This window comes from Neolamprologus multifasciatus, chromosome 10, assembly GCF_963576455.1.
Source record: "Neolamprologus multifasciatus chromosome 10, fNeoMul1.2, whole genome shotgun sequence".
Classification (NCBI taxonomy): domain Eukaryota; kingdom Metazoa; phylum Chordata; class Actinopteri; order Cichliformes; family Cichlidae; genus Neolamprologus; species Neolamprologus multifasciatus.
Genome location: NC_140448.1, coordinates 4,024,160 through 4,037,949, shown reverse-complemented (window position 1 = coordinate 4,037,949; position 13,790 = coordinate 4,024,160). Strand labels below are relative to the sequence as shown.

At 38.6% G+C, this 13,790-nt stretch overlaps 1 protein-coding gene across 2 annotated transcripts; it reads right to left on the bottom strand.

The window, feature by feature from the left end:
* Positions 1-491: 491 nt before the first annotated feature.
* Positions 492-11,857, bottom strand: tmprss2 (transmembrane serine protease 2). Of its 2 annotated transcripts, none has more exons than XM_085174885.1 (15): positions 11,172-11,857; positions 10,433-10,595; positions 10,049-10,099; positions 9,690-9,840; positions 8,074-8,166; positions 7,828-7,944; positions 7,613-7,742; positions 7,058-7,174; positions 6,498-6,538; positions 6,063-6,231; positions 4,516-4,679; positions 4,333-4,428; positions 1,113-1,255; positions 875-1,027; positions 492-540 (listed from the first exon to the last, which is right to left on the bottom strand). In XM_085174885.1, exons 3-15 carry the CDS (start codon positions 10,061-10,063, stop codon positions 532-534), a joined length of 1,398 nt encoding a protein of 465 aa, XP_085031011.1. In that variant the 5' UTR covers positions 10,064-10,099; positions 10,433-10,595; positions 11,172-11,857; the 3' UTR covers positions 492-531. The 2 variants fall into 2 exon arrangements, with proteins under 2 accessions (XP_085031011.1, XP_085031010.1); XM_085174884.1 differs by having other exon boundaries at positions 10,049-10,108; positions 11,172-11,855.
* Between the last annotated feature and the right edge of the window lie 1,933 nt (positions 11,858-13,790).

Genomic DNA, 13,790 nt, shown 5'->3' with positions numbered 1-13,790 from the left:
ACAGTGAGGAAATGTGAGCAAAGCTGTCACAGCGCACACAGAACACTTAAAGAACAACTTATTTCAGAACATTTGACATTGGTCATATTTTATTTTGAAACAGTTATGAGATACAACTCTAGTGGAATTTATTACATAACATTATGTGACACAGTCAAAATTGGATTTCCTGGCTTTGACCTTGCTGTTCCACTTCAAGGACATCATACTTAGTTGAGGTGGGAGCTAAAAGGCACATGTATGAATTCATTTCCTTGTATCAGGCATAGCAAGCTTCGTTAGCCAGGCAGAAGTAAGAAAAGCAAAGCTACATTTTCCTGTAGTGTCTATCACACAATGTAAATTTACAAAAAAACAACTCTTTGCTGAAAATTTGTTTTATTGGACCAATAATAGCTTTATTTTGTGCAAATGCAAGAAATTCAGTGCATGCTATAAACAAGAATATAAAAATGCTGATCAATTATTTTGTTGCTTGATTTTTGTTTTGCAAGTAACTCAAGTAGTTCCTTTCACAAATTCACCGACGTCTCAGTTATTCTATGGAGGTAAAGAAAAAAAGTATGATTAGATTTAGGGGGAACAGCAGATTCTCTTTTGTTCTCTTAGATGATTATTAATCACCAAATTATGTATCAGAGAACTTAATTTTACACAACATGAAAAACAGTCAAACATCCAATGTCATGTACAAAGTGAACAGAAGAGCACAGTATGCACAAGTAAAGCACTGCTATGACTTTCTAGCTAAATTTATAAATATAAATATTTGATGTGGCAGAGAAAATACAGGATAAACTTTTGGCACCACTGATTAATCAACAGATAATTTCACAGGACTTTATTCTCTAGTCTCCTCCCATTGCATGCGTACCTGTATGTTTTCATATATCCAGTCAATAAAGAATGGTACATTGGCGTAGACTCCTGGCTTGTTCTTCAAAGCACATCCATAACCATAGCTCGTAGCTCCTGCCAGCCACCATCGATCTCCTTCTTTCACGACCAGGGGCCCTCCACTGTCACCCTGCAGCACACAGAACCACAGACTTATCTCAGGTTGTACACGTATTGCTACATCTCAGAGTGTGTGACGGGGAGATCAGACTGACCTGACAGGAGTCAACTCCTCCCTGCAGGCTACCTGCACAGAACATGGTCTTGGTGACTTCACCATTTAATACTTCAGGTGCATTACAAGTGGCCCTGCTGTAAATGGTCACCTTGGCTTGATTCATTATTTTGGGGGTTGGCCCTGGAAAAAGGATTATTCACACTGTTAACACTGTCCCATCTGAAATAATCGACAATGAAAAATGAAAAGTTACAGGTTTCTCACTCAACATAGTTTATATTAGACAGTGCTGTGAAAAAGGATTCAACCCCTAAATTTGTCTTGTGTTCTTGTGTTTGTGTCAACGTGGACACAAACTACATTGACAGCTGCTGGAATAGACCCACTCTGGTCTGAATACGTTTTTTTCATTCTGAGAAGCCTGAAGCTGTCACTAGCACGGTAATCCCAAATCCAAGGCCATAAACACAATTAATATAAATAAAATAACATCTCTGATGGACAGAGTCTCCCACCCCATGCATGTAAATGTTGCTGAACTGCAGAGCTCCTTCAGTGACAGACTGCTGCATCCTCGATGCATGAAGAAGCGTTTCCGCAGGTCCTTCCTCCCTGCAGTTGTCAGACTGTACAATCAGAACTGCTCCCAACAAACAGATGTTTACATCAATGCTGTAACTGCAATAAGTTAATTAACCGATTTGCACTACAACCTGGTTTGCCTCTTATCTGTAGTTATTTTTATTTAATTTAATAACTGTACAGTACTCTCTGTTTATAGTAACCATTGTCCTTAATGTAAATATGTAAGAAACATTGTGTGTGTTTCTGTTCTGTGTCCTGCGTTTGTTTGTTTGTATATGTGTCTTTTTGGCTGCTGTTACAACCAAATTTCCCCTTGTGGGACAATTAAAGGATTATTCTATTCTATTCTATTCTATTCTACACTGTATATTGTTAATAACAAGTAACAAAAATCCAAAACAGCGGTAGTAGTTTTTACTCTTCTGCTCTGGGTCACACACTGAACTTTGTATTTCTTTTCATTCTCAGTTGGAAAGAGTCTGTTCTGCTCACTGGCTTTATTTAATATCCATTTATGTTCCTATTAGCTGAGGATATCACAGTTACTAGTTTAACAGTCATTAACAAGTCTTGTTTAACGTGGACAGGACATGCATAACTGTTTTACTTTTTCATGGAAAAAATGTAGTGGTAGCTATTAGTGAAGATATAATAATGAACTGGTGGTAGTTGCATTTATTGTAAAGAAGAAGAAAAACATGACAGTAAACATCAGATCAGTTTTGATATCCTAATACTGACTCCATATTTCTGGTATTGCTAAAAACAGCTTGAATAAATTTAACTGAAGTTAATGAAACAGATGTTAATCAATCAATGACATTCATTCACATATTGTAACAGTCTAAACAGTGTCTGCCTTTTTTTGAAAATGCTGGTCAGTGTTACATGATTAAGAACTTACAATTGGCCAGGACTGGAATCAACTAATTTCCAGTGACTTGGGTCATTTGAGCCAGCCTATTGGAATTAATGGTGTTTTGTGGTTTCTTTGTGTGTAGTATTTTGGTTTTCCTTTTTGGCTGCTATGTTTAGTTTCCATGTTGTCTTGTCGAGATGCCTCGTCTCCCCTTCCTGTGTCGTTCCATGTCTCCCCAGCCGTCACGTCTCTCTTACTTGTGCTCTCTCGCTCCCTCTCTCATCTGCCTTGCCTCCTGTCATGTTGACACATGCTCATGTGTCAGTCTATGTCTCAGTGTTTCCTGTTTTACTTTGATAGTCTCACGGTCCATGTTTGGTGTGATTAGTTTTGCTTCCCCTGTGGCGTCACTTTGTATCAGCTGTGTTCCCCATGTGTTTCCACTTTCCTCATTGCGGTTCCGTGTATTTAAGTCCTCTGCTTGGTCTGGTCATAGCAGATGGCCCCGCCCCTCCCTGAACATGAGTTTGTTGGAGGTTTCTTCCTGTTAAAAGGGAGTTTTTCCTTCCCACTGTCACCAACAGTGTTGGTCAAGTTACTTGAAAAAAGTAATCAGTAACTAATTACTGATTACTTCCCCCCAACATTAATCCCATTACTTTACTGATTACTTATTTTCAAAAGTAATTAATTACTTAGTTACTTAGTTACTTTTTAAAAACACGATTTACAACCTGAATAGGTGATAAAGTGATAGATCTTTCAGCCCAATTCTACTTTTTCTGCATAATCATCATACAAAATGTAATCAAATGGAAAAGTCTCTTTTTAAAACTTGTTTTATTAGTTTTAATATTTTAACTTTATGCATCAAGCAAAAATTTAATTATATTATATTATATTATCTGACTGGAAGAAATTAGTTTAACATTTAAACTTATTTTCTGCACATTCCAGCACATAAAATATATTTTTTTGTGTTTACACTCAGTCTTTCAAATAGATGCAAGTAAAACACAGCAGAAAATAAATAAAGTCAAAGACTAGCGGTCCTGTTGCTCTATTTTCACCTGTAAAGCAGGAGTGGGGTAGGCGGAGGTTTACCCAGGTGCAGGTGTGCTGCAGCGGTCAGTGGAAGAATCCGCGAGTTTCTCTGTGAGTTTCCCATTACGTCGTAGCTACTCGGTGCTTGTTTGGAAGTTTAGGGGTTTTTTTCGCTGTAAAAAGAAGTTTTCTTCCCACGCACAACGGACACTAATGTTTTTGTCACTTTTTATGGAATCAAACTCAAAGTAAGGTCAGTACTTCCACGCTTTAAACGCTGCACGCTCATACTCTCTCTGCACTCGATATATGATCCATTGTTGATCTGCACACAGCTGTTGTCACGAACGTCGCACTCGCTTACGTCACTGTCATGAGACATTCTCGCAAAAAATCACGGTTTTAGTAACGCAGTAACGCAGCGTTCCTACGGGAAAGTAATGGTAATCTAATTACCGTTTTTGCAATAGTAATCCCTTACTTTACTCGTTACTTGAAAAAAGTAATCGGATTACAGTAACGCGTTACAAGTAACGCGTTACCAAAGTGCTTGCTTACAGGGGGCCATGTGATTGTTCCATTGTTGCGTTATTGTAGAGTATTTTCCTTACAATTTTAAACATTTGGTGCTATATAAATGGTGTAAATAAATAAATGTAAATAAATAAATGGTGTAAATAAATACCATTGAATTACATTTTGGGTGTTATGGTAAAGGCTGTTGCCAAAGGTTGAAGGTTTGACATATTCAGTTATGGTCTTGCCTCACCTGTTGACTGCAGTGCTCCCCATCCTGTGATCCATGCTTGACGATTAGCAGAAAGGTTCAGGTCAACATTGGGGAGACACACCGGCCGAACTTTATCTGAGGCATAAGCATGTATCACCTTAGAGTGCTGGATTTGCAATAACATAATCACAGAATCATTGAAATTAACTTCCAAGTACTTACAGTTAAAAGTCAGAGGTGTATCAAGCTTTAGGAGAGCAATGTCATAATTATTCGTTCTTGTGTCAAAATCTTTATGGCTGATGATTTTCTGAACTCTGCTGGTAAACATGTTTTCCAAGTTCACGTCCCCATAGTGTACCCTCCACGAGGAAGGAGAAGAGGAACTGCCAAGGAAAAGACGAGGTGAAATGGGCATGGTGGATTTATTAAATATTAGTCAAAACACTGTAGATAAAAGATGAACACGAGGTCACTATTGATCCATTATGAATCCTCCACTTGAGTGGAGGACTCGACAACTGATAGTTGGAGACTCGACATAAAAAGTAAAGGTGGTTCTCACTGAGAAATTGAAAACACTGTATGATAACGATTTGGCAGTTCCAGTCTTACACAGTTTTATCATCTAATTGAATGTATGGTTGTCAAAGCTGCGTGGCCAAACCTAATGCCTGCTTCAACTAAGATAGTTAATGTTAATGTCTTTTATGGGTTAAAACAGAAAGGCTACGTTCACACTGCAGGCGAAAGCGCATCAAATCCGATTTCTTTGACCCTATGCGACCCATACCCGATCATGGTGTGACAGTGTGAACGGCACAAATCCGATATTTTCAAATTTGATCTGGGTCACTTTCGTATGTGGTACTGAATCCGATACATATCCGATGTTTCAGAAAGCGACTGCTGTTTGATGGTCACGTCGCATTAAATCCGTCTTTTACGTCACTGACACAAGACAGACGCCAATTATCAGCGCCCGAGAAGACATCATGAACACTTCCTGGCCATCCGGTGTAGATGTCAGTGAAACTGTTGGGAAGACAACGTTGGAGAAACGTGAGCATTTTATTTGTACTGTATAATCTGCAGATTCTGACAGAAATCTGCAACTATCCTTTGAAGCAGCGCTCCTCTAAAACAGCAATAAGGATCATTATTAGGTTATTTACATTATTATGTAAATAACAAAATAACTTAAAGCAAAAATTGGGAAACGTAAAGTCAGAAGTCTTTATATTAAGACCATCAGTCAAACAATACTGTTGCTCTGGGTCTAAACAGAGCGCGTTGTGTGTGACGTCTTCTTTTGCGCATGCGGCCGCTTTGAGCGTTCACACTAGAGCGCGTTTGCTGTCGCATTTTATTTGTAGTGTGAACGAACAGACAAAAAAATCGGATTTGATCAAAAAATCAGAATTGAGCATTAAGACCTGCAGAGTGAACGTAGCCTAAGTGAACCTGTTGTCGAAAAAGAGACAAACCTACTGAACTTGCAGAACACGTCGCGTGCTTCACTGCTATCAGTGACACAGTAACCTTTCTACCATGTGTGAATAAATATATTGCAATAAACTAAAATTCCCATATATCCTGTGTACTTTGTCTTTGAAGGCACACCTAAGTCATTAAACTGTAAATATGACACACACACAGGTAGTTCTTTGAATCAGGGTTACTTCCGTCAAAGGGATTATGTTTTTGCTATTGTTTCACAGCACAATGACATGTTCGGGTGAAAGAAAGTAGAGAATAGAAGCGCTCACTATTTAAAGCAGTGTGCAGCAGACAGGATCCAGTATCGGCTGATAATGGAGCCTCCGCAGCTGTGTCGACCTGAAACCTGGAGGCTGACCTGCCATGGCCAGGCTCCATTTACAGCCTCTGTGCCACCAACAATACGACTGCTTGGAGCTGCTGAACTCTTGCCACATTCTGAGGACCGAGGAGCTCAATGTTACTTTCGCTGACTTTCAAGCTTTTGAACACTGTAGCACCAGACAAATGGACAGACTAAGTGATTACATTGATGTATGATCAATCATCCAAGTAAGGAAATCCCCAAAACTTGATTCTGTTCATCACTCATCCAAGTGACGAAACGCTTCTTGCACTGAAACACGACGTCCAGATAAATAGAATCAAGTTTTGGGGATTTACATTATTATTTCACGTATGTCACAGTGAACACAGTAGCTTACCAACACACTGAAGTGTGACAGCTTTGGAGACGCACAGTAAGCTGCAAAGTGAAAGGATGACAAAAACGGCACATTTTGTAAATGCTGTGGTGTGTATGAAGCCCGTTCTCACTCCCGAGGCGTAACATGCCGACGTTTTGTCACGTCCCGCGGCGTTCCTGAGGAACGCGAAAGGAGACCTTCGGCGTTCTTATGGTACGCGGCGGGTTATGGCCGAAATCCAGTGCAATGACGCTCCCGTGGTAATAGACGTTCCAGCCCTGTATTCCAGCCCTAAACCTAACCTTATCCCTAGCCCTAACCATAACCTTTTTCCTGAGCTTAACCAGGACTAAATAGCGTGTTTCTAAGCGATTTGAAGAAAAAGAGCGAACATGTGTAGATTGAGTCCATACGGTTCTCATATTTCCTCATTTTTCCGAGGTCGTCATTTAGGAACGTGGTGGGTAGCCGAAAACGTAATATGTTGACGATTTGTCACCTAGCGTAAAATGTTACGCTTTGGGAGTGAGAACGTGTTGGTATGAAGTGATCACTCATTGTTATGTGGTTGTGTATACCTGTGAGTGAGCTGTGACTGTATTAGTGAGCCACTATTACTTCCGGACTCCAGCCTCATATATCCATTGGAGGCCAAAGAACCTGCACTGGTTTGGCTGTAGGCAAAATAATCATCTCTGTGGGTCAAAGAGGCAGGTGTGACAGGGAAATGAGACCAGCAGACTGTACTCACACATTCATGCATGTCACGCAAAGACATTCCCTCTGAGTTAGAACTTTGAAAAATATGTACTAATCAATACTGCACATTTGTCATTTCAGAAGAATATTAGTTGTTGTCTCAGTGGGTGGAAAAACTAAGTACATCCATTGTTTCCACAGGTAAGCAGTAGCTCTGTGCAGCTAAAAAACACAAACACTGGCCACCAGGTGTAAAATTACAAAATGATTCTTATCATTTTTGTCAAAGGGCTAATAATAAGTAATGTGACGCACACAGTGTTAGTTTGGAAATCATTCAAGTTCCAGTAGCAATGCAAATCATGAGTCGTGTAATCTGAGCTTTTTACACCACACATTGCAAAAGTGTGTCAGTGGGAAAGGACAATGAGCACCTGCTGTAACCGATCTGTCTGCACACAGTTCTTCCATAGTTATCATCCCAGTTGTCAGCACACACGGGCATCCAGGTCTGGCTGCTTGATGAATAACTCTCCAGCATGGAGTTGGCCCCTTGGAGGCGAACTGTGAAACATCAAGTCTATTAAAAAATAGATTCATACACTAAATAACTGTGTGGAAGACTGAGACACTGATTTGAATGCCTTACAGCACTGAGATTCATCCTCTTCATATGGACAGTCAATGATTCCATCACACCACTGGGTATGGCTCAGACACATCCCACCTTTTCCACACGACTTCCCCAGTAGACACTGGTAGTATACTGTGAGCACATGCGTTTACTACTGTGAACCTCATATATATACAAGAGCATGCAGAATCATGCCACATTACAATACTTAAATTATAAAAAAAAAATTTATGCAGCTGCACAGTCTCCAAATCAACTCACGGAAGTACCACAGCAAGAGTCCGAGCACTGCCAGGATAACAGTCACACACAGAAATGCACCCAGGATGTACGTCCAGTGACATTTCTTTCTTCCTGAAAGCCAAGATTAAAAAAAAAAAAAAGACAATCCTGTATCAATTTGTAAAAATTCATGGAAAAACTGTTGATTTGGGAGACAGACACTATCTCTACTTTTAAGATTAGGCTTCAAACTTTCCTTTTTGCTAAAGCATATAGTTAGGGCTGGATCAGGTGACCCTGAATCCTCCCTTAGTTATGCTGCAATAGGCGTAGGCTGCCGGGGATTCCCATGATGCATTGAGTTTTTCTTCTTCAGTCACCTTTCTCACTCACTATGTGTTAATAGATCTCTCTTTATCCTGTCTTCCTTCTCTCACCCCAACCAATCACAGCAGATGGCCCCGCCCCTCCCTGAGCCTGGTTCTGTCGGAGGTTTCTTCCTGTTAAAAGGGAGTTTTTCCTTCCCACTGTCGCCAAAGTGCTGCTCATAGGAGTTCATATAATTGTTGGTTTTTCTCTGTTTGTGCTATAATAGGGTCTACCTTACAATATAAAGCACCTTGAGGTGACTGTTGTTGTTATTTGGAGCTGTATAAATGTATAACTATCATTAATGTGCACAAACAAGACACAACTGCACTGCGTTTGCCCATGTTTTAGGAATCTAAACAGCCACTGTGACGACAGATGACAATTGTGATATTATAGTAATGTAAACCATAAAACAGTCAACAAGACGCAATAAACTCTACCAAAGAAGAGTCATAAACATAGCTAACTTGAAGTAAATAAACACATCATTTACTTTTTCTTTTCTTTTGATTTTAACATCTTCTAACTTTAATATTTAGAGTTTCTTTTTATTGAGCTTATGAAAATAAAACATTTCAATTAATATGAAGAGTTTCTGCATTGCACTATATAAGTAAACTTTATGCAAAAGTATAACTCCACTCTGTGTGTTTTATTGTTTTGTTTTGTATATCTTTCATAGTTTGCAACTCTCTATGAATGCAGTCATATTCAGAAAGGTGCGTCTGGATAGTTCAGTGTCTGCGTTCTGAATTTGTGAGTATCTAGTGGTTAAGAGGAAGTTACAACTTTGAATAACAGCACATAGTTTTAGTTAAAGAATTACTTTTGTGTACATTTCAAAGAACATTTTTGCTTTTGAAGTTGAATGACGTGATTTGATTTCTTACCTAACCTAACCCTATTTTATGCTGCAAATTAAAATTTGCACAATATTTAACTTGTGGAAACACTGTAAAACTCTTCAAGTTTATCGACTTTAAAAATCAGTTAATCAATAAATTCATCAGTTGGTGTAACAGTCGCCACGGCTTTTTTGTCTGCCAACTTTTAGACAACAACAGTTTAAAACTATTTTAGCCACGTTGTCTTGTGTCTCTACAAAAGACTCTATTGAAACTGTATTCATTAGATCAGGGAAATAATTTTAATTATTTAGGTTAAATTAGTATGTGTGGATTTAAAATGTGGAACAAAAATAAGTTAATGATTCTGTGAATGTGCAATACATATTTCCAGATGGATATTTGCCAAGTGACAACCTTGGTCAAATCAAATAGTACCTTTTGTTTGCCTTGGATTAGCTGGTATTCCGGGTGTTGAAGTATAATACTGGTTGATGTAGGAATGGCTGGGGATCTGCTGTGTTACAGAATACGGAGGACTATATTCTTCATGTTTAAACACTTGGTTGTCATACATGGGACCGTTCACCTGGAGATATACAGACACAAAAAAAGATGAATTTATTTGCTCTACCTGGCACTGAGGTAATCATTTTATCAGCATCGGTTTGTTAGATTCAGTTATAAAATTGAGATATCAGATCGAGCCTGTTTGTATGTTCAGTCAAATAACAACCTGAGAATAACGCCTGAGGTGTTTCAGAAATGTTACCTTTCTACTGTGAAACTGACCTTACCTGATTATTATACATAGTGAAACTGGTTTTACTGCCTGAAGAAGAGAAACTCTGTGAAACCTGAAAAGTGATGTGTAAAATTTAAAACCATTTAAATACTAGTTGCTAGGTGCCACACAGGTATAAAAACATTCACACATCTTTTCAGATTTGTATTTTTTCATTAAACTGAACAGCTTGGCCCCACAATAAGAAGCTAAAAAATAACACACACATATTAAAATGAAACAGAAATACTCGTTTACACTTTTCTGTTATTCACAAATAAGATTTAAACTGAAGAGAGAACATTTTTGAATAAATCCTTGCTCATCTTACTTTGGTATGAAGGTATCATGTGATCCAGGACAGATAAATTACTTAGAATTATTTACTAGTTCTCACCTTGAAAGTTTCCTTCGGTTCTCTGACTCTGTTACTGCACTCGTTTGCTTCTCTCTCCCTGTCTCATTTTCTTTCTCGCCTCGAATGTAATCAACAGCCAGAGTCACGCCCTTTCCCACTGTGTCGCACCCTGCATGTGGTGCTCAAGTGGATTTACACACAACTGGGTAAAAAAATGACAGGTGCAAAGAATATGGGCATATCTTAGTATCTTAATTCACATGTACATATTCCAGTTCGTGTAATCAGATGTGTGTGCGTAGAGAAATCAGTATGTGTGTGTGTTCATGTCTGTTCTGTGAGTATGAATGGTTCAAAAGTATTAAATCTCTATAAAAAACAACAACAACACACAAATCATAAATTACAATCATGCAGTTTTACCTTTTCTCTTTTTTTTAACATGTAACTTTTGCTACGCACACACAGACTGAAATACACAAATTGAGACAAATGCAAACAATGCTTTTGATACAATACCAGCCCCATTACAAAGCACCATACTTCAGTACAGATGAAAGACAGTGCTCTATATATATTTCCGAGAGGTTTGCAGATTGGTGTAACAATCCTGTGCATCTCATACAAGCTTAAGGCACGTGTTTTGGTAGTCAAAGCTCCATCTCTTACCAGTCTTCACAGCTTTACTCTGGGGCCTAATAAGATTCTACTATATTCTGCTAACCGTAACATGAAGAAGATTAAAAATAGGGTGAAAAGGTGTAATATATGCACTTACATTAAGTGTAAATCTCGGTCCTGTCAAAGCAAAGAGTTCCCTGAGTTTAATTTGTGACGTCTAAATAAGTGGACTTTAAAAAGCAATGGACAGAGGACTTTCAGACCCTGTTAATATTTAACTCTGTATGAATGTGCCCAGTGTCGGGAAATGCAAAATAAAGAAAGATAGATGACGGTCATGAAGGACACGGTGGAGGTAGATAATGTCTAAATGACACACTCACAACCTTAAACTGACTTTGAAAAGGTGTGAGGATAAGTTCAAGTTCAAGCTAATTAGAGGAAACAAACATCCTGCATAAAGCTAACCACTCATTGCACCCTCCTTCCCCCGGTTTTGATGAAACTTACCTTTACTGAGCAGCATATCCTGATTAGGTGTTCACCCACAGGGGAAAAACATGATACATTTCCAGCAACACTACACTTAAACCGCACCCCACAAACATGAGGCCACTAAACTCTATGGGCGAATTCTGTCTATTTAAACACATGGATTACCTTGTGAATATTTACAAATGCTTTAGCATCAAAAATGGTATCTGTCTAGCATCTTTTTTGTCATGCTATTCTCCATATATTGTAATATCTGAAAACAACACAAAAAGAAATGACTAAATAAATAAAAACAAGAGGAGCCTATAGCGATTCTAATGCTATTCTTGGAAAAACAAAACGTCTTCTGCACCACGATGCATTCAGATTCCTTCTGGACAGTCCCTTTTCATGTGGCCAGTTTTACATTCTTCTCTTAATATAAATAATGAAGTTTAATTCATGTTTTATCATTACAGACAAATGTTTGTTTCCCTTCAGGCAGAGAATATTTAAGAGAGGGGAAAAGTGCAGTTCTTATAATCAGAGGCAAACTGATCCTTTAATCCCCAATTTCAAAAGGTTAAAAAGACATTGCTGTTGCAGATAATACAGCCAAACAGAGCACAGTTAATGTTATCGCTTACCTCTGGCACGTTATGTATCCAGTGTAAGAACAACTTAACTTAAGAAAGGTAGTTGCGCCATCTAGTGGCCAGTTTGAAAAACAACACAAACTGGAAATTGTAGTATTACCCAGTAAATACTAGGGCTGGGTATCGTCACTGATTTCTGGAATCGATTCAATTCCGATTCACAAGGTCCCGAATCGATTCGATCCACAATTCGATTCAATTCGATTTGAATCTGGGAAATTTTGACAGTCAGAAATATTATAATTCAGATCAGTACATTTACATATTTTTGTATCTATAAAAAGGAAGCTGACACACGCAAGACTTTATCAAAGGTGTGAGCGTCACAGCAGATGCCTTTGTGTCAAAGTAGCTGAAGATAAAACGCAGAAAAACATGAAGGTGATTTTCCTGGCCTGGATTTTATAAAAAAATATTCTGCAGTACATCAAAAACGAAAGAGAACCATTAATCAACTTATGAACATTACCTCTGAAGTTACAGCGGTTTTATTACAGACACGGCTGAGCGTTTTGCATTTTGCATAATTTTAAAAAGTTGAAATTTGTTCAGTATTGAACGGCAGAAATTAGGTTTTCTTTTCGGAAGTAAGTGAAAGGAAAATAAAACAGCGGCCGACAGCGCTGTAAACAACGGTAGACTTGTGCGTAACAAGCAAGCGAATAATGCAGAAAACAGATTTTTAGACGGGAAACCGTTGTTGAAGTACAGAGAGAGAGAGAGAGAGAGAGAGAGAGATGTGCATGAAGTGTGATTTTATGTAAGTTTGTAAGGTAAATGTAAGTTTTTTGGTTTACTTCTGACTTCTTGGCTTTAAAAAGTTCTCTCCCCCTGCTGCTACTGCAACTTTTGCATGCAGTAATGGAACTGTTACAATTTTTGCTGTGATGCAGATGCAGCTCTTCAGCATCCACACTGTGTTTATGTGTTAAAAGAGAAATGATTTCCTTGTAACTAAAACAAGTTCTCTACTCGTGACTTGAGAGGCACATTATATACATAGTACAGCAATAAATTCTCCAGCTTTTGTGAAGCTGTTTGGCAAATAAAGCAACCCTGAAAAAGATTAGAGAATGAATGGATGGTATGTTATTATTTCAGGGACAACTTTCAGGTTTTGTTATGATGATTATTGGCCTTTGACACCATGTGCGATTTTATTTTATTATTTATTTATTTTTATAAAGTTTTTTGTTTTTTTAATCCTTTTTTTATGTGGTTTTCGTTTGTATCTGTTTTTATGTATTTAATCTTCTTTTCAGCACTTTGGTTCATTGTGGTTGTTTTGTGATTCTGAGGCTAATAAAACTAACTCAGTAAATGGAAACCTCTTGTTCATTTTGTGCCATGTACTGTCACATATGCTAAGCCTAATTACACAATGTACAGCCCCAGGCACTGTGGACCATGTGGTCATTCCTCCCCAGAATCCCACACAGTGCAGAATGTCCAAAAGGTGAAAAAGCAACTCCAAAACTCCTCTTCCCACACCGTGACTCCACTCCCGTGAGAAAACGAGACCGTTCTCACTCCCGAGGCGTAACATGCCGACGTTTTGTCACGTCCTGCGGCGTTCCTGAGGAACGCGAAAGGAGACCTCCGGCGTTCTTATGGTACGCGGCGGGTTATGGCCGAAATCCAGTGCA

Excerpts from the sequence above, each read along its gene's own strand:
- tmprss2 (XM_085174885.1), bottom strand. Across the intron at positions 7,743-7,827 it reads AGAGGATGAATCTCAGTGCT|TTCGCCTCCAAGGGGCCAAC; the intron begins GTAAGGCATTCA and ends GATGTTTCACAG. Across the intron at positions 1,028-1,112 it reads GAGGAGTTGACTCCTGTCAG|GGTGACAGTGGAGGGCCCCT; the intron begins GTCAGTCTGATC and ends TGTGTGCTGCAG.